General features: G+C 51.1%; 1 protein-coding gene across 1 annotated transcript; it reads left to right on the forward strand.

The window, feature by feature from the left end:
• Positions 1-820: 820 nt before the first annotated feature.
• Positions 821-9,272, forward strand: mex3a (mex-3 RNA binding family member A). Its single transcript, XM_088904950.1, has 2 exons — positions 821-1,947; positions 5,580-9,272. Exons 1-2 carry the CDS (start codon positions 1,503-1,505, stop codon positions 6,626-6,628), a joined length of 1,494 nt encoding a protein of 497 aa, XP_088761076.1. The 5' UTR covers positions 821-1,502; the 3' UTR covers positions 6,629-9,272.
• Positions 9,273-16,547: the final 7,275 nt, after the last annotated feature.

Here is a 16,547-nt window from a genome sequence, read left to right on the forward strand (position 1 = left end):
CAGACCGCTCTCCCACAGGGGGGGTCGGCCCAGCCCGCGGGGAATTCGGGAAGAACCCAGAAAAAGCAACGCAAGGTTATTTTCCTGGAAGGCGCAGACACGCTTCTCCTGCTCGGTGTTGAAACCGCTGGCATTCGGCAAACAAGCTGTGGATTTTGAGTTTGAAAAGCGTCAAAGTACTCCAAGCTGCACCCCTGTACAGACTGCCACACATAACATTAGGCAGGGCAATATTTGGCTTAGTACGACTTAAGTTGTTGTTGTTGTTATTATTATTATTATTATTGTTGTTGTTGTTGTTGTTGTTGCGAGTGCAAGTCTGCCGCCAGGCGTGGCCGCGCGCTGGAGCTGAGCGCGATGCTGCTGCTGCCGCCGCGCGAGCACTTCTTTGTTCCAGCCTGGCTCGAGCGCTCGCGAGCGGTGCTCGCGCTGCTGCCCGAGATCTGGTTCCGGGAAACTGGACGCCGAAGATTGGGAAGAAAGGAGGGGCTCCCGGGGGGGGGGAGGCAACTAATGCACTGGTTTGGCGAACGGCTTGCAGACTCATCCTCCCCCCCCCGCCCATCTGCACAGCGTCTGAGCCTGAGCCGCTCTTCAAGTACAACCTGCTACAGGCTCGATGCATATTCAGGAGAGGGCGAAGGAGCCCCTCTGCACGCACACGGAGAGCCGCACAAAGAGAGCGCCTCTCCCCCCCCCCCGCCGCACCGCCGCGCCACTCCCCGGCCCTGAATGAAGTCCTAACCCTAAAGTCGCCGCTCTTTGTCGAGGCGGAACCGCGCCGCTTCGTCGAACCCCGCCGCCGGCCGGAAACAACTTCTGCCCGCGGCCGGGTCGCCCCGTTCCGGCCGGGTGGAGGTGCGGGTGCCCCCGGGCAGTTCAAACAAGGCACCTCCCGGCGGCTCTAGGGCTCCCCAGCACGCCCCCCCCCAGCGCTCCGCCACCGCTCACACTGCGATTGATACCGATTCTCCCTCCCAGACGGAGACGCGCGCTTGTTGACAGGCTGGTGCGGGGCGCTGCGTCAGCGGGCGAGCGGCGGAGAGGCGCGCGGAGGCCGGTTTCAGCGCCGCGGAGCAGGAAGGGGGAGGGAACAACAACACACACACAAAAAGGAGAGAAAATCTCATTGACGGGCTCCGCAGTCACCGCGGCCGGCGGGGTCGCGGGTTCGGCAGGAAAGAGCCCGGCAGAGGAGGGCCCCGCAGGTCACAGTCCGGCTCGGCTCGGCCCGGCCCGTCCGAGGGGGCAGAGGGCCGGTGTCAGACAGACGGGGTGGGGCGAGGGGCGGCCTAAGCCGGGGTTGCAGACAAGACGGTGAGTCCCTGAAGTTCTCCAGACAGAAAGCGAAGGGAAAGGAGGCAGACGGCGGAGCGGGGAGTGGGGGCCGGGCTGGAGGAGGGACTACCGAAAAAAAGCGAGAGAGGGGGGGAGGAGGAGGCGGCTCGTCGCTGTTCTCCAGTCTCTTTTCCCTGTCTTTGTTTCACACTCTTTTGTTAGCCATGCCTAGCCTGCTGGTTCTAGCAGGGATCATGGAAAAGAATGGGGGCTACGGCGGGGCTCTAGCCGGCTCCGGCTTCGGAACCGAGGGGCTGCTGGTGCCGCCCGACGAGGAGGAGGACGACTCCCGCGCCCTGCGGGTCGCCCTCGGGCAGCTGTCGCTGCTGGGGCTCGGGGAGCCGGAGGACGGCGGGGGCGCTCCCGCGGCGGGCGGCCAGGCGGCGGACCGGTGCAGCAGCGGCGGCAGCAGCAGCACCACCAGCCACAGTAACCACACGGGCAGCGGCGGCGGCGGCGGCGGCGGGGACGGAGGTCTCCTGCAGCCCAAGAACAAGTTGTGCGTCCTGTACGAGAGCTGTGCCGAGGCGAAGGGACGCGGCTGCAACATCACGGAGTGCGTGCCCGTCCCCAGCTCCGAGCATGTGGCCGAGATAGTGGGCAGACAAGGTAACGCGAAGACAAAGGGTCGGAATAAAAAAATGAACTGTGTAGATGTTGTGGGGGGGGGGGACCAAGTGCTGGCGATCGCCGCGATCTCTTCTTGTTTTGTGTTGGGTCGGCGTCGGGTTTCGCGTTCGTGCGAAGACTTGGGGACTGTTACCTCATATTGTTCAAGAAAAGGGGGGTGTTTTTTTTTTCTCCTCCCTTCTTCTGCTTTCGGCTGCTGGGGATCCGTAACTGTGTCACCATCGCCGTGCTGGGGCGCGTTATCGATGTGGATATACATACCCACGCTATCCACGTTACAAAGAGAGTGAAGTGATGCAGTCTGTTTCTATATCCCAGCTCCACACCCCCACCACCACCCCCCCCCCTCCCTCCTAGCCCTCCGCGTTCCTGCATCGATCGCTTTTAAAAAAGACACCGAATAAAAGTACAATGCCTCTGCTTTCGCAAGTCGGAACAAAAACAGCCTGGTCTGCGGCGCTCACGTTTTTTAACGATGCACTGCGCCGCACACACAGCCGCCCGGGTCAGACGAACTCTTGCGCCCTTTGTCGTAAAGAGCACGACTCCGAGCTGCCTGAGCTCTCCTCGCCGCACACACTGCCACAAAGTCAAGACCTCGGCACCGGTGGCAATGTTGTTGTTTTTGTGGTGCATTTGCGTTGACTCCGTCGCCGGCACATGTTCCAGTCCGCTCATTGTTTCCCGGAGTCGAGTTTCGGACAAAGGCGAGGGGGGAGTCTGGCGTTACCAATGACGATTCGCGTCCACTCGTGGCGGTATTTAAAAAACAACAACAGGGGCAGGCGGGGGTTTGAACCGTGAGCCGCCCGACGCGTGTCCCGACTCCTCGAGAGCAGGGATGAAGTCGTCTCGCCCCCAGCAGACCCCGGGAGTCGGGCGAACGAAAACTTCCTGGGGAAGTGCGGCGCGTACCGAGCTCCGAGCAGAACCTGCGCTCTCGCCCCTCCACATGTTAAGCAGATGGGGGGGGGAGGCCGATGCGTTGACCCACACTGAGGTTTTCTCCCATGACTTTGGCGGAAGAGGAGCCGAGTTTCCCCGTGCTTTCAGCGGGGTGGGGGGGGTGACCTATCACTTTCTTGATAAGAGTCTGACCTCGGCGATCAGAGTGCAGGAAAGAGCCCCTTTGAGGCGCAGGCACTGTGGCTTGGAGGGGTGCCTTTGTTGACAGGGCCTGCACACCGTGGCTGTAGAGGGGAGGAGGTGTGGGGGGGGGGTCACGCCCAGCCAGTTGCCCTTCACAACAACCTGGGCCCCACCCCCCTGACTTCTGCGTGCACCCCGGTGGATCGTCCTCGTCATGGGGATCCCCCATGCGGATCGGGGTGTGAGAAAAGGCAGGGAAAGCGATTTTACTTACGGAGCGCGGTCATGCTGTAAAGGGGTGTAGGGGTTGGTCCCCTGGAGGGCGGTCAGCTCGCCGTAAGGAGCTCCGGGCTTGTGGTCAAGGCCTCGTCCTGCTGGGCGGCGGCTGGACACTCGGGCGTGTTGGTGGCTGCTCGGTTTGGGGCTCGGGGGTTTTCTCGCGGGTGAATGACGTCACGATGTCCGTGACCCTCCCCTGGGTGCCTGTGTCCATACCGCTCTGCGATGCCGAGAGCCCAGCAGGGCTGAGGCGTGTCCGGTCTCGCCGACGTGGTCGAGACAGCTGGCGGTCGCTGACCACGTGGCTGAGCTGCACCTTTTCAAGAAGTTGGCTCGGTCTGAAAAGCAGTGCGGCCCTGCTGGAAGGGGTTCTGCGGGAGGCAGCCTGTGTCCCCTCAGGGCGTGTCCAGAGTGCCCAGGGGGGTTCGTGTGCTGTCAGTGTCCTCTGCTTGCTGGGGAGGGGGCATGTCGACGTGCTGTTTTGGTGAGGCGCTGGGTCAGGGCTGCACGGCGGGCTCCGCTTTGTGAATCGAGCTGGCGAATACACAGCTGTCCTTTCTCTTAGCCATGCGGAAGGCATATGCATTTTGGAGCAATTCTGGGGTTTTGACGAATCGTGCCTTCTGTCTGGAGACTGTGGCAGAGACAGATGGCCAAGTCTCGGGTAGCAGACTTGGTTTGGTCTAGACCGCCTGTGCAGTCTGCGGTGTGGGGTTTAATATTCCGATCAGACAGACCGTCTTTGCTCGCGCATCTCTTATCAGCAGCCCCTAATTGGGGGCGTTTTCCTTTTTTCGAATCTGAGAGAGCTCCCGCTGACAGAGGTGTAGCTGTGGCCAGAGGAGGCTGCAATAAGAAGTTTCTTGCTGGGATTAACCGGAAGATAGCTGCTAATGTCTCCCGAAACAAAATTCTTGACACGGCTTTGAGCTGTAGCTACACTGCTGTCCCGTTGAGGTGATTCTGTGTCAAGAGCTTTCCTCGATTTGAGGGGTGTGTGATGTCACACTTCATCCATTAAATAAGACCTTGCAAAACGACACTGTGCTGGTTCGGGTTTCAGCCAGAGCAGTGGTCTTCAACCGCAAACCTGTCGGTTTGTGGCTCAGTTTTAGCAAGAGCCCAAATCCCAAATTCAGAGAAACACATGTGCCTGAAAATCAGATTTCCCCTGCAGCACCCATTGTGTCTGTCTTTGACATGGATGCTGTGAGCTAGAAAATACAGTCTTGTCCCCACTGGGGTGCAGTTGCTGGGTTTACTTTAGTGTTAGAAAAGCAGGAAGGCGAGAGCTTCTTTGAGACCCTGCGCAGGCTGGTTTTGGGCTGAGATGCGGCCCAGACCTCCCATCAGGAGCTCCAGTGCCACTTGCAGTAGCCACAACATCGTCTGTTTCCTGTCTGCGCTGTCCCTTTTTGTCATGTAAAAAACACACGGGGAAAGACACCTTTCTTGTGTGATGGGCCTGACCTGCCGTCTCGTTCCCCCTTTCTAATTGGTGCGTTTTAATAAACTGCCGAGGGAAAACCCTCCGGATATTCGGATGAGTCATTTGGAAAGAGCCCTTGGTCATCACTACCGTTGTTTCCCATTAGGGGCTAGGTACTCTGGCAGCTGGTGAGAAAGCCTTTCAGGATCTCAGTTCCCCCAGGATAAGACTGGTGTGTGTGTTGGGCATAAATGAAGTTTACTCATTAGAGATGAAAGCAGTCTGATACTCTGCAGAATTAAACACACTGGTGGTCTTAATAATACTAAATATTAATACATTTAGTATTTGTATGTGCAGTAGTCTTATCTATACATTCATTTTTGTAACGGCTTCATCCAATTCAGGGGGAGCCGGACCCTGAACCAGCAAGCAACAGGCACAAGACCAGGCAGGGAAGAGACACACACACTCACACCTGGGCCGATTTTCCCAGAAACCAGCTGACACCAGTATGTCTCTGTTGGGGGGAGGGAGGAAACTGGAGCCCCCACAGGAAACCCACATGTATGCAGGGAGAACATGCAAACTCCACCCAGACAGCACCCCAGGTCCAGAATTGAACCCAGGGCCCCAGAACAATGCTGAACAGTGTGCCACCGTTACGCCCATTATTTGTAGTCACTGCAGAGTAAAAGCAGCTCACCTTTCTCTCACGTCACAGAGCAGGAGAGAACGAGGAGCAGCCTGTAGCTTGCTGTTGTGGGAGCGAAGGACTGATCCCACGACTCTCTCTCTCTCCCTCCGTCCTCAGGCTGCAAGATCAAAGCGCTGCGCGCCAAGACCAACACCTACATCAAGACGCCGGTGAGGGGCGAGGAGCCTGTGTTCCTGATCACGGGCCGCAAGGAGGACGTGGCACTGGCCCGGCGCGAGATCATCTCGGCGGCGGAGCACTTCTCCATGCTGCGGGCGTCCCGGAACAAGCTGGGCGTGTCCTTCAGCGGCTCCCCGCCCGCCCTGCCCGGCCAGACCACCATCCAGGTGCGGGTGCCCTACCGCGTGGTGGGGCTGGTGGTGGGGCCCAAGGGCTCCACCATCAAGCGCATCCAGCAGCAGACCTGCACCTACATCGTCACGCCCAGCCGGGACCGGGACCCCGTCTTCGAGATCACGGGCTCGCCGGGCAACGCGGAGCGGGCGCGCGAGGAGATCGAGGCCCACATCGCCTTCCGCACGGGGGGGCTGCACGACCTCAACAACGAGAACGACTGCCTGGCGGGCGAGGGCGGCGCGCTGGAGACGCGGCTGCAGCAGGTCTGGGGGCTGCAGGCCCACCGCAAGCCCCTGTGCAGCAGCTACCGGCAGAACAGCGGCCTCCTGGACCCCCTGCCGGGGGGCGGGGGGTTCGGCAAGCCCGACTTCCCCGGCGACAAGCCCTCCTCCTACTTCGGCTCGGACGGGACCCCCTGCTGGGGGGACCCCGATTACCCCAAGCCGGCTGCCTTCTACGCCCAGCAGCGCTCCAAGAGCTTCGGCGGGCTGCCGCTGCCCCTGGCCAGACTGTCCCCCGGGTTGCAGGAGCCCGGCGCCCCCGCGCCCGCCCACGCCCAGGCCCGGCGGGCCCACAGCGAGCCCATCTCCGCCAGCGCCGTCTTCCCCTCCCGCCTGGCCGTGCCCGACTCGCCGCCCGCCAGCCGGGACTGCATGACCTGCTTCGAGAGCAAAGTGACAGCCGCCCTGGTGCCCTGCGGGCACAACCTCTTCTGCATGGAGTGCGCCATCCGGATCTGCGAGCTGGCACACCCGGAGTGCCCGGTCTGCCACACCCTGGTCACACAGGCCATCCGAATATTTTCCTAAACCTTTTTTTACATTATGATTACCGTTGTCCATTGCTTTGTTTTTTATACTATGATTCTGATGATTATTATTATTATTATTATGATTTCTTTTTTATTCAGAGGAAAAAAAAAACTCAACTCAAACAAGCAGATATTTTAGAAGGCCCTGCTTGGTTATCGAAATGAACAAACTATTTTTTTGGGTTTTTTTATATATATTTTATACAAATTTTGGTTTATAAAGCAACAGTACCTAGCCTTTTTTTCCCCCTGTTTTCTTTTGCGGAGATGAGGTGGGGATGTGAGAAAATTGGACCTTGTTTTTAGGGTTTTGTTGTTGATTTTGAGGGAGGAGGAGGAGGAGTTGTGCTCGCTGGCACCGAGCGCCAGGTGAATGCGCAGAGGGGTAGGAGGCTGGACTGGCGCAGAACAGTAGCCTGTAGGAGCGTGGTGAGGAGGGAGGAGAGAGATTTTGACGGCTCTGCTCCCAGTCGGACGATGTGTGGCGGTTTTCAAAGCTGCTGTTTTTGGTTGTAGCAACGTAACGGCTATAGGCGTCTGTCTGTTAGCACAGCGTCACATTGTTATAGGGGTTTGTGTGGGTTCCGAGTGTGGGGGTGGGGGGGAGGAGCAGTTAAAAATTGGATTTGTGCTCTACAAGGTGGGGGGGGTCGCAGTTGTTTTGGGGACCCCCACGAAGCAGGAGGGCTTTGCTCTGGGGTGCAGAAGCAGGGCCGGTGCTGAAAAGGGGGACCGCCGAGTCCCCTGGCTGGGTCAGAACCGCAGGTCCGGGCTTGCTTTGTGTGGGAAGGCACTCCTGCCTCTCGGGGGTCGGGGAGAGGAACGTCCGGGTTCAGACACGCCCCCCCTTGTGAACCCCAAACACTGACCCCCCAATCAGAGGAGGGGGGGGGGGGGTCTGATTTCACATTGGCTACGCGGGGATGAATGAATCCCCAGATCTGCAGTCGGGGCAGGAGGAAAAGGGAAAAGCCAATCCTCTAGTCCCGTGCGCTGTGCTGGCACATCCCCGCTGGGAGTCCTGTAGGTGCCGCCTTCCGAATCACACGACCGCAGACAGATCGAGCTCCGCCGCCGATCCATACAGGGTACCGTCTGCGAGGGAACTGTGCTGGGACCTGTGGGGGTTTTTTCTCAATTTTTGCACCGTGATTGGCATTTGTTTCGGTGCCCGTGGCGGTTACAGGTGCGACCCCGCCTTTCCTCCGTGCGCCTGTTCCTGCTCCACGGCGCGCCGAGAGGTCAAGAGACCCCCGACCTCCCGGCTGTCAAAACGCGGTAACAGTCACTCCGTGGGGCTTGACTGGAAATGCCATTTTTAAAAAAAAGGCATTGGGGGGGGAGGATAGAGGAAAAAAAAGTTCCATTTTTTTATTTTTTAAAGCAGAGCCGAAACGGCTTCAGTCCTCGGTTCGCGTCCTTCGGCTGGATGTCTCCTGCCCGGGTCTGATGTAAGGGGCGCTAACGGTGAGGGGGGGGGGGTCAGACCAGATCGAATTTTCCATTCAGCTCCTCTAATAGGACCTCCTGCCGCCTCGGCCCGAGCAGACGTCTGTTTCAGCCGAACAGGCGGCCAATGGGAGGGCCGGCCCCCGCTCTGGGGATGGCATCGGACGATTTTAATTGACAAGCGAGCGGGAGAGTCTGTCCATTTAGCCTCGTCTACCGCTGAATCAAATTACGCACTGTCTGCTGGCCCCCCAGTACCGGGCGCGGGCAGGAGGGGGAACTAATGGGGGGAGGGGCAGCTGGAGTTTCTCCCTTTAAATGAAGGCTAGCCCTCTCCACCGCTCCCCCCACCCTCAAAAAAAAAAGTTTCAGGCCAGCACTGTTCCCTCAGAGTATCTGTGACCTGCCACCTTAAGGCACTGTGTGTGTGAGAGAGAGAGTGCACATCTGCGAGAATGAGAGCGTGTGGACGCGGGCGAGGGGTCAGTGTCTGAAATCGAGGGGGTCGCTTCTGAACATCACAAAGCAAAAACAAAAAAAAAACAAACCGACCTGAGGTTTCTGCGCTCCCGTTTGGAAGGGACGGCACGTCATTGACGGAACTCTCAGTTTAAACCAAGTCTGCGTTTTTGTTTTGGGTTTTTGTTTTGCCCCCGATTGATGGCGGTAATGAGAAGGAGGAAGTACAGAGGTTTGAAATGAGGAGAGGTCATGTGGCCCGTCTCGCTCAGAGCTCCTCAGTCCGAGAGGGTCCCACACGGGCAGGTCAAGTGTAGTTCCCCCCCCGCGGTGTAAAACGTTCACTAAGTCCTATTGTCCGGTGAAACCGAGTTGTTGTTTCCTGAGCCGTCGCGGCGGACAGGGATCTTCACGGATGGTAGTGAGATCGGCCCGTTTTTTGTCTTCACGGAATGCCAGTGTTGGAGAGCGGCTGTGGTTGTATGCCTTGGGTATACGTTTCTAGAGCAAACTGCAGTGCCGCCTCTACGTGTCTGTCACAGGCATTTAAAACAAGAATCGCCCAGATATCCGTTACTTTTGAACCTTTTGTTTTGAAGGAGCAGGAGAGTAGTGGCCGTGATTTCCGGAGAATGTGGGGGGTGTAGTAGGGGATGGGTTTGAGCTGACTAAAATTGAGGCTCTTTATGTGTTTAAATGCAAAGAAACAATAAAAGCACCTTATTTTATACAAATATGACTGAAACCAAACCGACCACTGATGGTGACCGTTGAAACCCTTTTTGTTAGCAGACCAATATTTTTGCATGTTTAAGGTGTGGTTCTTGGTAGGAATTAGAATAATGCTCTTCGGAGCAGTTGAGCCCAGCGAGCTGATGCTCTGCTAGTCTGTGCTGATCTTCCGCCCCGATGGACAGCAGATAAGGAAACCCATATTACTGGCTTTAAGAGACAGAGTTTTGAGGCTAAGAAGGATAATTGTCAATCGGAAAAACAATGCAATATGCTTTTAACGACCTGATTGTAACGACCTTTACTTGACTAATTTACTGGGGGGAACTGTTTTAATGAAAGCTGTGACAAGGGTCCAGACAGGATCTGTGCAAACCGAAAGCTCGGCCCGGTTTCTTTAGTTGAGGAGCTATATCGTTTTTCCAGACCGTCTCCATTTATCGTTTTCAAAGCAGCAGGTCGATCCCGGACGTGACGCAGTTAATATTCGCCCACTTCACAGCCCAACTGTTGGGTTGTTTGTTTTTCCGGTGTCGGGATATAAAGCTCACGGTGAGCCTAAAGCGACTCTCGATTTAGGTTGTCAATTCGTCGGTCAGGAGCGTGTTCCCGCCTGAGAAGCAGTCCTGTCGTCTGCGGGACTTATTGCTAGTTTCCGTGTGAGGAGTTAAATCCCAAACCAGCCTGTCAAACCCATATTCAACTCTTTAACCCCCGTTTTCCGGATTCTGCTTTTTGTCCATAATTAATTCATCCATCAACCCATTAATGGATCCATGGATAGTTTCGTGCGGTTAAAAGGAAGAATGTGCAAGTCCTCATTAAAAACCGTAAGGGGCACAACTCTGTCGAGTACGAATAAAACGCAGCTCTGCCTTACAGAATTGGTACAGTCCTGCCTTTCGATTTGTGTTATTGTTAGGGATTGCATTCTTGAATCATTTCAGATTGCTGAGAAGGGATTAGTTTTGCACACCCAAAAACCAAACCAGGGATTCCCCAGCCATTGAAGACCAGCGCGTCTTTTCAAGCTCCTTTGAGAAATTCAGGAATATAGTAGGTCCTCGTTCAGGAATACAAATTTAGGAACGGAATATTTTTATAAAATACAAACTTAGATGCAAATCCCAAAAAAACAAAAATGCAACCAGGTTTTCTGTATATATAGACTTGAAAAAAAAGCAATAAATTGAAATTAGAATGGGTAAGAAAAAAAATAATCCGATGTACATTTTCAGTAGACCGCGAGCACTTAAACTACAATCCAGAACCTGCTTTTTATTTACCGAGCACAAAAAAACGCACGGTGTCCCTGGAAGGGATAGATGGAAAAAATCGAAACCGATTCACTCATATTTTTGCAAACTGTATAACAGACGTCTTAAATAAGTACACAATACAGGCTTAGAGCGAGTGGCATTCATGCTCTGATTAATGTTTTCTGAAAACACGTTGTTTGAAACACTTTTTCCGTTTTCTATAAAAGCACTTAAATGATTGAAACTTTACCAAATATACGCTTTACGTCAAAACCCGTCAATTCTGACCAAACCCATCTCTCCATTCACTTATCACTGTCGAAACTGCGAGTGAGGTTGTATTCGCTTTACTTTAAAACAGGCCACACTGCTTTAAAATGAAATTGATGTCCTTAGTTGATGGAAAACGGAAAACGTCGAGCTTTTTAAAAAGCACTTGTTGTTTGTCGTCGTATAAGACTACTTTCACTAGGAAGGTAGTGATATTGATTATGGCAAATTGGGGAGTTGGCTTTTGCCCAGGGAGTGATATTGCGAAAAAGAATGATTTTAAAGTTCATGTCAGTAATTAAGTATTGCGTTTTTAACATGTATGTTTCTACAGATTTATCCCAATTTAGTACGTACATTTTCGAACTGCTGGGATTAATCGAAGAGGGTGTTGCAATTATGTGATTCCCTACGACCTTGTTATGTCTGTAGTCTTATTGCTGCAGAACTCTTAAGTGGAACCCTGTTATCTGTAGAACAGCGAGGAGGAGGAACTATTTTCAAGGTGCTCCTTCCCTACGGAGCTTCAGAGACATGTCCGGAGTTTCCCCCAATAAAAAGGAACAAAGCAGTTAGTTCATATTAACCTGAAGAATTGCATCTTAGGGAAACAATCAGTATACTTCATTTAGCGTCAAGATCAAGGATGATCAAACGTAGTTTTTTGCTTCCGCTTAACCGTGCTGCTCAAAATTTGCAGCCAAAAATTTCTCCCATCCATAGATATTGGAAAAGAGGGGAAGGCATTTTGACGTGTCAGAAAGGGGACTTTTTGTTGCCTTTTTATTTTGTTACAGAAGTACTTTAGAGCTTCACACTGGGCTCAGTTGCACTATGACACTACAATAACATTGGGAATCATTATTCGTTGAGAGACTCAATGGACGCTTCTCTTACAGAATGTTACTTCTGATTTGTAGCACTGAAACTTTGACGATAAGTGCTTCTTTTTTTACATTTGTATAATAGATTTGAGACCTTCGTGTCCCACCGTTTTTGCACTGTTTAATCCGAGCCTATCAACACCCCGTAGACGTTAATCCCACTGCAACTCACAAAGACAAGACTGACAGTTTTTTCCTTTTTATAACAAGTGGGTATCGACGCCTGTAAAAAGTATTGAGCCAAACGTACCACTTTTGGATAAGTAGCATTTATTAAAACTTTTATTATGCGGTATTTACTCATATTAGGGAGATGTTTTATCCAAGACGTTATAATTACCATAAGATTATTATTGTTAAAATGAAAGTTATTTCAGTGTTTTAACTATATTTTATTTTTATGTAGCTGATTAAAAACAGTGTTTTAAGTATTGTTACGTTTAAATTTTAGGGTTTTTTTGTAAACAGATTTCTCCGTATTCTTGGTTGCGAGACTAAAAGATGAAATGTGAACAAATAATAAAAGGTTAGCCAAAGAATAAAAACTGCAAAGAGATGAGATTTTTCTGCTTTTTTTTTTCTCTCAAAAGTCTAAGATCCGATGTACTGGCCAGCCTTGCGGTGTCGTCTCCTACCGTTGACCGCTGTGTGTTTTTTAAGAAAGAGATACGCGCTCTGGCTGGGGCTCGACCTTGTAACGATCCGACAACGGAGTCGTGTGCATTTTGTAACCGGAGAACTATAATCGACGGACCGCTTAAGTCTCTGGCCCGTGTCCACTCCAAGGGGGGGGTGGAGAGGGGTTCATTAGTCCAGCTAAGATCCTAATCTGATCCCACTTCACCCCGTTTGCTGGGGTTGAAAGTGGTCAGTAAAGTTTGAAAGATGCAAAGACTTGCCATTCGTTGGAAGCTCTCCGGGACAGGAGTGACGAGCTGGTCCGAGTCGCTCCGGAAACCGAGGTTCGCTCTCGCGTCACTGCGCGCCGTTTGAAAAGAGGGGGGGCGGCGTTTACAGCGAGCGCAAACACGCACCCCCATAAGAGGGCGTGGGCGACCTCGTACACCCCCTTACCCGACCAATAAAGGCCGAACGGCGTGTTACGTGAACAGCTGCGGTGGGTCACAGCGAGCACACCTCGGCTCGGGCTCGGTTCCGTGGGTGTGAAAGCGGTCTGCACTTCGGAAACACACATTCCCGGCTCCTCCAGGGGGCGCCAGTCAACCGGTTAAGGAATAAACGGCAAATCTGAGAGATTGCTGAAATTCAACCACAGGACAAATTCCCAAAGAAACAAACCTTAGACTAATAATACCTTTAATCAAACTGAGCCAATTGCTTTGGCGTCCGTTTTTTTCTATATATACTAGCCAAAAACTGGCTTCTTAAGGGCACCTTTTTATCTCATCCCAGCATTAAATGTGAATTAACACGACGCTGACAGCACGGGATTTCCCCGGCATCCTCAGTCAATATTCCTTGTGGTGGAGTTGACTTTGTACGACGCTGCACGGAGAACAGCGATTATTAGGAAAACTGTGGGCGGGGGAGGGATCTATATTTATACGATTGTGTTGTAATTCTTGTAGAACCGTCACTTAAGGGCTAGCCTATATTCTTAAAAAAGTTTTAATGAAATAGAGAAAAAAAAAAGTTTAACGTTTATTTAATGTGACCCAGGCCTCGCCGTACAGTGAAACCCCATTGTGTTGCTATTATTTTAAGTGTACAAGGTTTGTGTCTAAAAACCCACCCGTGAGAATGAGAGAAGCGGACGGACAGGGCTTCTGCGTTACTCTGTAGATCAGAGGCGCCAGGAACAAAAGGTGACTTTTAGGGAATTGGCATGTTATATTTTTTGGCTGCAGACTGGACTAATTACCCGGATAATAATGGTTCGGTGTGATATTGTTCATCTGATTTGAAGATCTATTTTGTGGACCCCAGCAGTGTGGTCATGGCTATTCTCTCGTGGTCGTTTGTTTTCCATTGACAGTTGGTTACCGACACCCACTAAGCCAAAACCCACGATGGTTGGTAACGTGTTATTATAGGATACAGGTTATTCTTTGATTTTAACAGTGTTATCAGTTATAATTATGATCTACAGTTCATTTTGCCTATCCAAAGTCAGTTCAGCGTTAATCACTGAGAGGAATGTCTACACAAGCAGTGAATTAACCCCAAAGCAAAGCGAAGTTCTCCGTATTCTGGACCAGCTTTTAATATCTCAGATGTTTCACTGACGGCGAGGTCTGGGTTCTATCAGTTTTAACGTATGTTACATTTATAGGAAGCAACTTAAAAGCAAAACTTTCTTATTACAGTTTTTTAAATTCTATTTTGCTAACGTGGGTTATTATTTCCTATGAAGAAGAGGAATCGGTATCACACAGTTATTTATGAAAATAAGATATTTATGAGTAACCGCTTAAGACGTTTTGTTTTTTAATTACAAAAAAAATACAAAAAGTTTAATATATTTCTAACACAGGAAGCTGGTTTTTAGTGGAAAAAAACAAAGTTTTATTTATGAGCTTAGAGAAGATAACCGAAAAAAATAGAAAAAATCAAGACTCTTTATTTATGGTATTTCACTCTTGCGGGAAACATACGGGGAGGGAGGTGTTAACAAGTCTTCTCCATGGTTTATATTTGAACAGCAAAAAACAATGAAGTTTTACAGGGCAGTCCGGTACATTTTAATGGAAATATTTTAAAAAGAAATGTAATGAATTGGAAGAATTAAAATAAAAAGATTTTTTATTTTTGTTTCGCTGAGTAGTCGAGCTAAGGTTCCCGAATTGCTATGGCAGCACAACCCCAGTGACGTCTTCAGCAGGGCGCGTCGCCTGAGATGCGCGTCACTGGGTGGGCTCGAACCGCAGCAAGTGCTCACCTGCGTTCACCAACGCAGAAGTCACCAGCCGACTCTCAGGGAAACAAAAACGCATGCCAATGTAATGTATTTATCTATATTATTTAAGAAAAAAAAAGTAATAAAGGATGATGCTATTGTAACTTTTAAACAAGAAAACTTTTAAGGTATAAAAGTTATTTCCGAAAACGGCTTATTAGTTTTGTCCCCCCACCCCCAACGATTCCCAGTTTTTAACTTCCTGAACAGGTTCCTTTTCTGCTTGTCGAGTTAATGCAGCACCCGTTGCTTCTGAGCCTATTTAAGGGGGCGGGTGTGTACGAGCGATGTACACGCCCGCCCATACACACACAGTCTCTACCAACATCATACAACACTACACGCCGTACGTATGAACATATATCTACTACGTGTTGGAAGTTATTTTTTGCTTTAACGTCCTAAAAATAATGCCAAATGTTTTTTTTAAGAAAAGCAAAAAAATAAATAAAAACAATGTATACACACACACACCCAAAAAAAACTGAACTAAAGCCTTAAGTAAAAATCTTCCTTTATAAAAATCAACTTTCCTCTCCAATAATGCCTAAACGGTTTCTAATGTAGATTTGTCAGCTCTGGCTCAGGGACATCAGACTGTCCCGCAGCGCAGAATCAGTGACCTTCCATGGCTTTTGGAGTTGCATAGACACAATATGTAGTAGATGTATGATAGTAACACATAACCACATTCTTACATATTCATACAAGATCGCATGTTTCTTGTAGAATCACCTAGAACTGAGGGCAGCCTGTAGCTCCGCCTGGAGACCTGTTCCTAAGAGGGGCTGTGGACGCATGGTCCTCTCTGGGGGCGGGCGGGCTGCGTTTTCTTTTTTAAGATTCTGATAGTGGACGCCCCCGTTGGCGCTGGAATAGGAGAGCTGAGAGTTTTAGAAAACCGGCAACAGCAGCAGTCGGCAAGGAGACATTGCGAGCGCCCTTTCCGGCAGGAGTCGCCCCATCTGACCCCTTTCAGGGTGGGAGGCGGGGGGAGTTGGTGCGACACCTGTCCGGTTTTGTGTTGAACTCTGTGGGTGCCAATTCACCCGAAGACCTGCTGAAGCCCAAGTTATAGCACTTGCCGTTCAGCGTTGTAACTCACGGGGAACGCGAACGAATCCGGTCATTGGAAATCTGGAATGTTTTTCTGTGCGACAGCAGAGTGCTCTGATGCGTTCTTGGTTTGCATCCTGAGCAAAACGACGACGCCCAGCGCGGACTTCTTCATCCACTGACGTGACAAAAACGTGGTCCCATCTTCCGTGGCCACTTTTCCTGAAAATCTGAGCACGCTTCCACTTCACAAAAACACCCAACCGGGCAAAGAAAAACATTCCTTCAATTGTTGACATGCAATTCTTCCGTGAGGCATGAAGAGGCGCGTCCTTCAACAGCCCAGATCCAAACAAATTAACGAACAGTCCCGAATCTGGTAACAGGCCCTCTGTATTCAGTTACACGTGTTGGGGCTGGAAGGATGATGCATTCAGGGGTGAAATGTCGCCTTGCTTCGACTGCTGTTCTTTTTTTCTTCTTCATAAACGTTCATGACAGTCTGACAGTTTGTCTTTGGTAGCTTTTTAATCTTCCGGCACTGTAGAAAGTTGCATACCAGTCTCATAGTGGTTTTAGTGCATTAGATGGGCCAGCAGCTGCCGGCCCTTGTTTCTGACTAATCGGTTTCCAGGAGAAAGAGGCGGGGCGTGTGCGCGACCCGGCGGACACGCCCCCACACGTGTGTCTTCTTTTGAACCATGTTACGATGATGTCATGTTGGCACGAGCTTGCAACATGGCTCATTTTTTTTTCTAGCACATGTAATCTGTGATTGTTTTTTTTTATTTTTTATTTTATATATACCGTATTATAACAATACTAGTTTGGGTTCTTGTATTTTTTTCCAAGATGGTTTTAAAATGTATTGTAAATGTTTCTAATAAAAAA

The sequence above is a fragment of the Atractosteus spatula genome, chromosome 25, assembly GCF_055471065.1.
Source record: "Atractosteus spatula isolate fAtrSpa1 chromosome 25, fAtrSpa1.hap1, whole genome shotgun sequence".
NCBI classification, from domain to species: domain Eukaryota; kingdom Metazoa; phylum Chordata; class Actinopteri; order Semionotiformes; family Lepisosteidae; genus Atractosteus; species Atractosteus spatula.

Excerpts from the sequence above, each read along its gene's own strand:
- mex3a (XM_088904950.1), top strand. The coding sequence starts at position 1,503 with ATGCCTAGCCTGCTGGTTCTAGCAGGGATCATGGAAAAGAATGGGGGC. Across the intron at positions 1,948-5,579 it reads CGAGATAGTGGGCAGACAAG|GCTGCAAGATCAAAGCGCTG; the intron begins GTAACGCGAAGA and ends CTCCGTCCTCAG.